General features: G+C 42.1%; 2 protein-coding genes across 3 annotated transcripts; both read left to right on the top strand.

Moving 5' to 3' along the window:
- The first annotated feature begins 981 nt into the window (after positions 1 to 981).
- LOC139537368 (protein CWC15 homolog) lies at positions 982 to 4,845 on the top strand. Its single transcript, XM_071338593.1, has 7 exons — positions 982 to 1,166; positions 1,810 to 1,951; positions 2,090 to 2,202; positions 2,423 to 2,508; positions 2,599 to 2,712; positions 4,144 to 4,289; positions 4,378 to 4,845. Exons 2-7 carry the CDS (start codon positions 1,821 to 1,823, stop codon positions 4,505 to 4,507), a joined length of 720 nt encoding a protein of 239 aa, XP_071194694.1. The 5' UTR covers positions 982 to 1,166; positions 1,810 to 1,820; the 3' UTR covers positions 4,508 to 4,845.
- Positions 4,846 to 4,985: 140 nt separating this feature from the next.
- Positions 4,986 to 9,709, top strand: LOC139537367 (putative nuclease HARBI1). Of its 2 annotated transcripts, XM_071338590.1 has the most exons (11): positions 4,986 to 6,725; positions 6,813 to 6,989; positions 7,080 to 7,141; positions 7,224 to 7,310; positions 7,398 to 7,439; positions 7,508 to 7,681; positions 7,761 to 7,796; positions 7,895 to 8,449; positions 8,519 to 8,634; positions 8,731 to 8,842; positions 8,937 to 9,709. In XM_071338590.1, the coding sequence occupies exons 8-11, from the start codon at positions 7,978 to 7,980 to the stop codon at positions 9,305 to 9,307; spliced, it is 1,071 nt and encodes a 356-aa protein (XP_071194691.1). In that variant the 5' UTR covers positions 4,986 to 6,725; positions 6,813 to 6,989; positions 7,080 to 7,141; positions 7,224 to 7,310; positions 7,398 to 7,439; positions 7,508 to 7,681; positions 7,761 to 7,796; positions 7,895 to 7,977; the 3' UTR covers positions 9,308 to 9,709. The 2 variants fall into 2 exon arrangements, with proteins under 2 accessions (XP_071194691.1, XP_071194693.1); XM_071338592.1 differs by lacking the exons at positions 7,398 to 7,439; positions 7,508 to 7,681; positions 7,761 to 7,796 and having other exon boundaries at positions 8,280 to 8,449.
- The last annotated feature ends 1,320 nt before the right edge of the window (positions 9,710 to 11,029 follow it).

Genomic DNA, 11,029 nt, shown 5'->3' with positions numbered 1-11,029 from the left:
TCAGAACATCAGCTCTGGATTTGGGTGAAGGAGAAGCGGGGGGGGAAGTTGCTGCATGGGGTGCAGAGCTGTTGGCCGGGGTAGGGGTAACCAGGTGGAAAGCATGGCCAGCCGTAGAAAAATGCTTATTGAAACTATCGATTATCGTAGATTTATCGGTGGTAACAGTGTTTCCTATCCTGGGTGCAGTGGGCCCTGAAAAGTTGCATATCGCGGGGGCTATTCGATACTAATGCAGAACGTCACAGGATGTTTTTGTGCTGGTCAAGGGCAGTCAAGTCTGGGGTGAATCAAGGGCTATATCTGTTCTTAGTTCTACATTCTTTGAATGGGGCATGCTTATTTAAGGATGTGAGGAAAGCACTTTCTCATTCTTGAGATCGAAAAACTGTGCAGTGGTGTAAAGTACTTAAGTAAAAATACTTTAAAGTACTACTTAAGTAGTTTTTGGGGGGTATCTATACTTTACTATTTATATTTTTGACTACTTTTACTTTTATTTCACTACATTCACGAAGAAAACATTATACTTTTTACTCCATACATTTTCCTTGACCACCAAAAGTACTCGTTACACTTTGAATGCTTAGCAGGACAGGAAAATGGTCAAATTCAAGCACTTAATCAAGAGAACACGTGGCCATCCTTACTGCCTCTGGCCTGGCGAACTCACTATACACAAATGCATTTTTGTAAATAATGTCTGAGTGTGCCCCTGGCTATCCATAATTTTTTTTTTAAATGGTGCCGTCTGCTTTGCTTAATATAAGGAATTTTAAATGATTGATACTTTTACCTTTGATACTTAAGTATGTTTTAGCAATTACATTTACTTTTGATACAAAAATACATTTAAAACCAAATACTTTCAGACTTTTACTCAAGTAGTATTTTACTGGCTGACTCACATTTACTTGAGTAACTTTCTATTAAGGTATCTATACTTTTACTCAAGTATGACAATTGGGTACTTTTTCCACCACTGAAACTATTGAATGAAAATTTGGCTATTTGAAAAACGTTTCTCACACGCCTAATGCAAAATCACGTTTCAATATTGCTGTCTGACCTTTCGGAGTTCCGTAGGCGTTGTTCATAAGCTGTGATAACAGCGTCTACAATCTAAAGCAAAGGGCCCTTTCTCTTCTGATAGTGTGAGGAAAAAGGTAAATTTCCAGAAAACTATTCCATATTAGCTAGTTGTTTTTGAAAGAGAAATATAGCTAGTTATGATATTATTTTAGTAAACCTGTAGCTTGCATTACCTTATGACTGTTATTCTTCCAGCACACTAACGTTAGCTGGCAGCATGTAAGAATGCTTGCTACACTACAGTAACTACTAACGTTAGCGTAGACAAGTGTGTTGGTGTTTTCTCAGCAATAATCAATACCGATGTTATAATAAAACCCACACAATGGTGAAATCGTTTGTAAATGAGCTAATATAGCTAGCTTGGTCTATTGGCTAACTATATAGCAAGCCTATATGGATATTTTGATTAAGTAACGTTAGCTAGCTAACGTTAGTGTCTGGCTACTAGCTAATTCATCGCAGACTTCCACCGGGTTGTTTTTCTCATGGCGAGTTAGCTAACGTTAGCCAGCTAAATAAGGATTGATTTCTGTTAACGTGACATAATATGTTGATAAAATATTTAATCTATTTATATTTGTTGCCCTCTGTTCCAGCCAGCTATAATTCAATTCAATGGGCTTTGTTGGCATTGGAAACATGTTTACATTGCCAAAGCAAGTTAAATGGATAAACAAAGTGAACCGTAAATAATACACTCACACAATATTACAGAGCCACCAAAAATGACAACAGCCGCGAGACCGACGTTTGAGCCAGCGAGAGGAGGGAGAGGGAAGGGAGAGGGCGATCTCAGTGCGTTGTCCAAACAGTACTCAAGCCGAGATCTGCCTGGTCACACTAAGATCAAGTACAGGTGAGTGACACAACACCACCTATCCTTGTGGCATCTTGGCATCAGTCTTTGCCCTTATGGCTAAGTCTTGCACCAGTAGTTGGGAACAGGTCCCTCTGGTTAAAGATAATGTGCTGTCTCCCTGTGTGATCCCCTCAGGCAGCTCACCCAGGATGCCCCCGAGGAGGTGCGTGCCCGGGACTTCCGCAGGGAGCTGGAGGAGAGGGAGCGTGTTGCTGTCCGGGAGAAGACTAGAGAGAGGGGACCGAGAGGTGAGTCTCCAGGCATACAAATAAACCCAGACCCGAGATACATTTTGACCTGAACGTAAAATATGTCTGTGTTTAACTGGGTGTAAAGAAGATCAATGGGATTTTTGCATCTGACATACTATTATGCCCAAAGTTTGTTTTGTTTTGTTGACATAGGTCATCTGCAGGGGATTCAAGCGAGCATCATTAAAATGGTGGTTTGTCTCTTTTCAATTTTCAGAACACACCACATCCTCATCCTCTAAGAGGCCCAGACTAGATCAAATCCCTGCTGCCAACCTGGATGCAGATGACCCTCTCACTGATGTAGGTGCCACCTGTTCATCCACCAGTCACCTTAAAGTCTGTGCTTTTTTTGAAAGCTCAGCCTCTAACCTTCATTGTTTTGTGGTGTAGGATGAGGAGGAGGATGATGACTCTGAGGAGGACAGTGATGACGATGACACTGCGGCTCTGCTGGCTGAATTGGAGAAAATCAAGAAGGAGCGGGCTGAGGAGCAGGAACGCAAGGTAAGTTGCTACAAGACAATCAATCGCTGCTGGGTCAGTCACGCCAGTTGAGTCCAACCAAGTGCAAATATATTTTTCAGGTGTTGCTGAGTAGGAGCAGCGAATAGGGCTCTATTGACTTGTTAAATGAATGGATTGTTTTGTTTGATATTATCTCTGACATTTTCAGACTTTAAAGGTCATCTAATGTAGAGATGAGCATCTGTTGTGTAGATCCGGCCTATTTTACCTATTCATTTGGGATTGAGGCATTTAGCTAGAGTTACAAAACAGATTGTGGGGAATGTGAAATCATTTTTGATTTAGATCACTTTTGAGGTCTGAAAATATCGAACATAATTTGATCATGTGAACTGTAACATTCTAACGGTGTAATTAATACATTTCATATATGCTATCGCAGAAATAATAATTTGGTTGTGTTTATGAAGGTCTTAGGTAACATTAGAATCTGAAAAATATATATATTTCAAATAACACTAGTATTTGTATTAGTTTATGTTATTGTAGACTATATTTAAAAACACAAAGATTCAAGTGTTCAATCAGTTTTATTTGTGGAGTGCCTTTGGGCCCATTTAAAAAAAAAATGACTTGCCCTCCTAAAACTGGTTATAGCTCCAGTTCTGTTTGTGATATTAATATTCTAACGACAGTGTGTTATACAGACTTATTTAGGAAAAATTATGACTTCAAACATTTTAGAGTAATAAAAAGTTGTAGTTTGGGCCTCCCGGGTGGCACAGTGGTCTAGGGCACTGTATCGCAGCGCCAGCTGTGCCACCAGAGACTCTGGGTTCGCGCCCAGGCTCTGTCGCAGCTGGCCGCGACCGGGAGGTCCGTGGGGCGACGCACAATTGGCCTAGCGTCGTCCGGGTTAGGGAGGGTTTGGCCGGTAGGGATATCCTTGTCTCATCGCGCACCAGCGACTCCTGTGGCGGGCCGGGCGCAGTGCGCTAACCAAGGCAGCCAGGTGCACGGTGTTTCCTCCGACACATTGGTGCGGCTGGCTTCTGGGTTGGAGGCGCGCTGTGTTAAGAAGCAGTGGGTTGTGGTTGGGTTGTGTTTCGGAGGACGCATGGCTTTCGACCTTCGTCTCTCCCGAGCCCGTACGGGAGTTGTAGCGATGAGACAAGATAGTAATTACTAACAATTGGATACCACGAAATTGGGGAGAAAAGGGGGTAAAATTTATTATATATATTTTTTTTTAAGTTGTAGTTTATGAGCAGTCCAAATGACTGCTTTAGCAGTTCTAGCGTTAAACATGTTGACCTTTTTTGTAGATTTTAATTTTTTATTAGATCAGTGTTTGTGTGCAACCATCTTTAATCAAGGCTAATCAGAAAGCGTTGCTAAGAGCAATACTTCAGCGAATGAGAGCTTTGCACCTGGTCCTCTCTGACCAACATGTTTCGTGTCCTGTGCCAGGAGCGGGAGCAGAAAGCAGAGGAGGAGAGGATCCGCATGGAGAACATCCTTAGTGGGAATCCTCTGCTCAACCTGGCTGGACAGCAGCAGCAGCAGCAGCAACAACAGATAGTCCCCACCCCGACTGCCTTCAGCGTCAAGAGAAGGTGTTGAGAGACACACACACACCACTGCTTAGGGCATGGCTGTGGATGACTGTTGTTTTACATCCTCTCCTGTCTCTTTCTCTCTAAGGTGGGATGATGACGTCGTGTTCAAGAACTGTGCAAAGGGAGTGGATGAGGCACGCCGGGAGAAACGCTTTGTCAACGACACTCTGCGCTCCGAGTTCCACAAGAAATTCATGGAGAAATATGTGAAGTAGGACTTGCAGCTCTGCTATGAAGGTGTTCCATTTCTCTCTGCTCTGTTCCCAGTTCTAAGAGGACAAGGAGGACGTGATAGAGATTGGTCTGAAAACATTGAATGAGCCTGAAGAATGGTGTCATCCGTTGACATGGAACACGCACAAAATCCTCTGTATATAAAGTAATCTAATGCCTGACCTGAAAACAAATTTAAACTAGTTTTGTTTCGTGTATAATAATTTTCCACCCCTGAAAGGAATGGTTGCAATAGTGACATCATCAATGTCAACTTGTTGTTATTTAACTTTTACCTTTTTTAAGCGCCAATGTCAATAAAAAACAACAAAAAAGAAAACCCTATGTCTGTGAGAGGGCCTTGATGCTTTTTTCAATGATTTCAGCTTTGTGCCCGGGAGTTAGAATTCTGCAATGACTTCCATTAAAAGCTCGGCAGCAAGCCTTTTTTTCTGTCCTTTAAAAAAAACAAGGGCTTTTAATTGAGGAGATGAAGAGGAGGTTCAAGCCTTTCTGTAGAGGATGTTAAGTCTAACTGAAGTGAAGTTTATGTTCAATTTAGGCTAAGATTCAATCAGTTCTGGAGCTAACCCAGGATAACTGACAACTGCATAGCAGTTGCATTGTTATTATTTAGGCAATGTCGAGGTGTAACTGCGTTGAAGCTATCAAATCTGTGAGCGGCTGCTCTTGTCATTGTCACGAAACCACATCCGTCCTTAAATCCCTCTCGCGTTAGAAGTTCAGAACGAGAAAGTGTAGGCTTTATGGAAATCGTGAAACATAATAAGGGTTGATATCAGCCTAATTGAGGTGTAGATTACAACACACATTCCAGTGTTTGAACTTGTAACAGGCTGCGTGGGATTTATCCTAATGTGACTTGTGCATCCAATGTCAATGTCCACGATAGGTATAATGGGAGCCACTTGCTGATTTCACAGCTCCAACACAGTTACACCCCCAACATCGCCTAAATAATAAACAATGGAACTGCTATGCAGTTGTCAGTTATCACGGGTTAAGGAGGATCTGATTGAATCAAGCCCACGCCTGTGAGCCCAGAATTAGGACTCTGGGGTAGACGTAACATAATAAATGTAAATCTGTCTCCATACATTTAGTATATGTTACATTTTGTATGTATTAATTCATTAAAATTCCTAAGTGGTCCCTGATGAGATTCGAACACGCAACCTTTGGGTTGCTAGACGTTTGTTTTTCTACGCCCCCACCCTGACCAACCTCCCTCCTTTTTAGTTTTTGCCTCAAGTAACCTGTTTTATGTAACCAAATGTTTTAAAAAAATCTTTGTCCCCTTGAGCAAGGCACTTAACCGTGATTGCTCCTGTAAGTCGCTCTGCATAACTAAAATGTAAATGTAACGTGACATACTAATTTGAGTGTCCCGGATTTATATTTGCTATGTTACGTCTAGTCTGAGACCAGGGGCCTGTTGCACAAAAGTAGAATTAAGACATCCGGGATAAATGACTCAGCTGAGCTCAATGAAGCCAAAAACATGTGCGTCCAGGCTTAATTGGTTGCACAAAGACCAAGCCAGGATGAGCAGACACGGATTCATTAAGCCAGGTGAAACCAATCCTGGATAGGTGCGCGCTCACGGCTCACTCAAATAGACCCCGCCACAGATCACAGATTAAATGATTTACCATGGCAACTAGAGCCGCGTACTTTTCCCCGTCGGAAGCACAAATCCTCATGGAGGCATACGAGGAGGTAAAAGATATAATTAAGAAGAAAGGCAACACCGCCACAGTGATAAAGCAAAGAGAAAAAGCGTGGCAAAGTATTGCAGACCGCCTGAATGCGTAAGTAGTGCACAATTACACACTCACCGCTCCGCTGAAACATCACAATTACAATTCAAATATTTAATTCACATCTCCAAAAATGCAGTTGTACTGTAATTATGAAACGGTTAAATTTTTAATTGAAATGCACTGCAGATATGAGTGAAATTGTGTAAAGTAACTCCATCACACTGTATAAAGCTATGATACATTTTTTGATATTTTTACTGAAAACAAGACAAAAATACCAAGTAATTTTTTGCAGTGTGACTCCATTAAATGTGTGTGTGTGTGTGTGTGTGTGTGTGTGTGTGTGTGTGTGTGTGTGTGTGTAGATTAAACATGAACGGGCCAAAACGGACATGGCAGCAGGTCAAAATCAAATACAAGAACATTCTGCAGAATGGTATGGTCCCTGACTAATATTTAACAAAGCACAAGCATATATTGTACCCAGAAGGTGCCTGCTCACACATTGTCTGTACTGTTTTAGCAGTGAAAAAGAATACCCACAGACAAGGCACGGGTGGTGGGTCACCAAAGGCTGACCTTACCCCAGCAGAGGACATGGCCTTGGAGCTAAATAAAGGCAGGCCCGTCTTAGAGGGGATCCCTGGGGGGAAAGAGACGAGCATAGGTTCCTCCCAAGATGCCACCCGCTTCATTCAAGGTATGTCCTTCCATCTCTACATGGGATACAACCACATTCATATTGAATCAATTTGGACTGTCTGACTTTGGTTTACCTATTGCCTTGCAGTGTCTGGCAGCACTGTGTTCCTGTTAGAGCCACCAGCACAAGCACCAGACGATGCTGATCCAGTGAGTACTCCATCAAAGGCATACTGTAGGCCTGGCATGTCTTGTCTACTAGCTTCAATATGAATCCGATTAAATGTGATAGGGTGAAGGCCCCAGTGCAGCAGCAACAGCACATGATGGAGACGATGATGAGGAGGAGACCATCTCTCTGGATTCCAGAAGGCATGAGGTATCATGTTAAGACTGTGAAAGTACTATTTACTCTACAATGGTGAGGAGTCCTCATCAAAATCAAAAAATCTAATTTCTTTTACAGGACCCAGATGCTATACAGTGGGAAAACCAGCCTGGCAACATAGTGCGTATTAATAAAAGGACACCACATCCTGCCAAATTCCAGCTGCGCTAATTGTATTGTGTTCACAGAGCTCACAAGCTATCAGAAAGTTGTATGGCAACCACCTCCGGCGCCAAATAGAACTGGCAGACATAGACATTCAGTACAAGAAGAAAAAGATGGAAAATCTTGCACTGGAGTCCGAAATAAAAAAGAGGACAATTAGGAAACTGGACCTTGAAATAAAAAAACTTGAGAGGGAGGTGAGATATGCCTTCAATGTACACTGTATGCTAACTGTAACACAAATGTATTAATCATTATTTTTCTTTCCTCCCCCAGCTCCAAGAAGATGACACAGCTCAAAATAAAAATTAGGTATATTCTCGTAAAGTCAAGTGAGCCATGACATATGAGCTCTTATTGTGAGCACACAGGACGGTGGCATCTTTCTAAGTTTTTTTTTATTTTCCCAGCAATCAGTACAACCAAGTCATCGTTATAAGGCATCGCCCTCTTTTGCCCACCCCCCCAGCACCAGGTGTGGCCACTAGCCTATATGAAGGCCCAAAATTGTGTGTTCCTTTCTGCTCTGACAATGGCATGCCCATTCGTGCGAGATGTGGTGGATGAAGAAGCACTTGTGCTGAGGAGAGCCTTCAGGCGAGAAAGGGTCTTCAGGGACCGGTTGGACCCACTGGCCTTCCCTGATGACCATCTATATGAAAGATACAGGTTTTCTGCAGATGGCATCAGGTATCTATGCAGACTACTGGGTCCCAGGATTAAGCACCGCACTGCACGGAGCCATGCACTGAGTGTGGAGCAAATGGTTTGTGTGGCCTTGCGCTTTTTTGCTAGTGGAGCCTTCCTGTACTCAGTGGGGGATGCAGAACAGCTGAACAAGGCCACAATTTGCCGCACAATAAGGAGTGTGTGTCTGGCTATCAAAGCATTAGCAGATGTCTTCATCTCCTTCCCTGGCCACAGAAGACTCTGTGACATCAAAGAGGAGTTCTATAGGATTGCAGGTAAGAGGATCTACAAATTACAGGACAACTGTTAACACATAGTAGGATACTCATTACTTTGTGTGACAGGTTTCCCCAATGTCATTGGTGCAGTGGACTGCACACACATAAGGATAAAAGCCCCCTCAGGTGCCCATGAGGCCGATTTTGTGAATAGGAAATCCTTTCACAGCATTAATGTTCAGGTGAACATAACTTTTTGATATTGTCCATTGACGAACACTCTGCATTGCCAGTGATGTGCATTGATTGGTGTAATATTCCTCATCTTATGATTTCAGATGGTCTGCAATGCTGACTGTGTGATCAGCAATGTTGTGGCAAAATGGCCTGGCTCAGTCCATGACTCCAGAATCTTTCGGGCCTCTGAAATCTATCAGTGCCTATCACAAGGTAAGCCACACAACCCCTATTTATAACCATCATGGCTGTGTCAAGAATATCACTGTGTTTATGAGGTAGTAATGATGAGATTTTGTGTTGACAGGTGAATTCTCTGGTGTGTTGCTGGGAGACAGGGGGTATGGCTGCCAGCCTTTTCTCCTGACACCTTTCACAGACCCCCAGGAAGCACAGCAGGCCTACAACCATGCCCATGCCAGGACCAGGGCCAGAGTTGAAATGACCTTTGGCCTCCTGAAGGCACGCTTTCACTGCCTTCACAAATTAAGGGTCAGCCCTGTTAGGGCATGTGATATTACTGTGGCTTGTGCTGTCCTCCACAATGTGGCCTGCCTGAGGAAGGAGAGGGCCCCCAGAGTGCCACCAGCCATGGACTGGGACAATCCGGCAATCTTCCCTGATGACGACAGTGGTCGGCTGCTGAGGGACCAATATGTGTTGAATTATTTTAGTTAGTATGTGTGCTTTCAATTTTGGTTAAATATGTCCTGCGGTGGCAGAGGAATTTGGGTTTTTTTGGGTTCGTTTTTTGACGAATTTGGCCTCTTATGATGTTTGTGCGGTATACTGTGTGTAATACAAGGCTGCAGGGAGGCTACTGCATCCATTCATTTGTCTGTTCAGTTGATGTGTATGGATTTGTCCTGCATTTATTTTAGTGTGCAGACATGCAGGGTGTGTTATATACAGACCTTTGAATGTGTATGTATCATTTTGTATAATATGCTTGGATTCTGTGCTTTCCATCTTGTAGAGTCACTGTGACTTCAGTTTCGAAAGGAGCTGATGGTTTACCTGCTTTGTTTTGTCCTTATTCAATAAAGGAACATAATGTTACACATTGTGTTTTTATATTCATATGGAATGTGTATTTGTTTATATGACAGAGTACTAGGGCCACACTGAAGAAAAAGGATAAAGTCATAAATTTATGAGGCTGGTTCTTTCTGCAGAAAAGCTACATATTGTTTTTACAGTTTTGATACTTATGACAATGTGATACTTAATATTCTGGCACATCAGCATGTCTTTGTTTATGAAACCATACTGAAGTACAATTTCACGAAATGCCCCACATCTGTCATTTTAACAACTGTCCTCCTTTAAAACAACTGGTTACAATATTATGACTTGTGTTTTTTTCCCCTCTGTGGCCCTAATATTCTATCATTTTATATATAGCCTTATAGTCTATGGGAAACTGTAAATTATCTAATGATAGCAACATCATCTAAAAATCATTTTTTATCCAAAATCATTGAAATTAATGATCACAAACGTTTAAATAACAGTGGGTCTAGTTATATGTGATAACAATGTATAGTGAGCAGTGAAATAACTATTGGTTTCCATTTGTGGTGACTGCTGACTGACATTAGGGATGAGATTAAATAGATCCTGGAATTTAGCCTGGTCTGGAGCAGGCTAGCTCCACAGAATAAATCTCCATGGTAATTTATACCATAACATATCCTCCTGCCCCCTATCCATCTTTAGTGCAACCGGATTACGGATCAATTGAGCCAGGATCACCAAGATATCCTGGCTTAATCCCTTATCCTAGTTTTGTGCAACAGGCCCCTGGCTGATATTGTTCACCACACAGTTCAACATTGCAGAGAAACATGAAAAGATTCATAGAGAACTGTTGTCTGCTATGATGAGCTAAGCTGTTCCCACTGAATAATGGTCTTTTTAGAGCAAAGGTATGGTTTCTCGCATGTGAATTTAAGCTTGCCAGAAATAATTTTGTCTCATGGTGAAAATGGAAAGCCTCTGTATATTTGTATATATACTGAACAAAAATATAAACGCAACATGTAAAGTGTTGGTTGCAATGTGTAAAGTGTTAGTTTCATGAGCTGAAATAAAAGGTCCCAGAAATGTTCCATACGCACAAAAAACGTATTTCTCTCAAATTTTATGCAGAAAGTTGTTTACATCCATGTAAGTGAGCATTTGTCTTTCGCCAAGAAATCCACCTGACAGGTGTGGCATATCAAGAAGTTGATTAAACAGCATGATCATTACACAGGTGCACCTTGTGCTGGGGACAATAACGCCACTCTAAAATGTGAAGTTTTGGCACACAACACAATGCCACAGATGGATTTGAAGTTTGGCAATTGGCATGCTGACTGCAGGAATGTCCGCCAGAGAATTGAATGTTAATTTCTC

This window comes from Salvelinus alpinus, chromosome 13 (genome assembly GCF_045679555.1).
Source record: "Salvelinus alpinus chromosome 13, SLU_Salpinus.1, whole genome shotgun sequence".
NCBI lineage: Eukaryota > Metazoa > Chordata > Actinopteri > Salmoniformes > Salmonidae > Salvelinus > Salvelinus alpinus.
The sequence above is the reverse complement of the archived record's forward strand: the minus strand, read 5'-3'. Positions and strand labels throughout refer to the sequence as shown.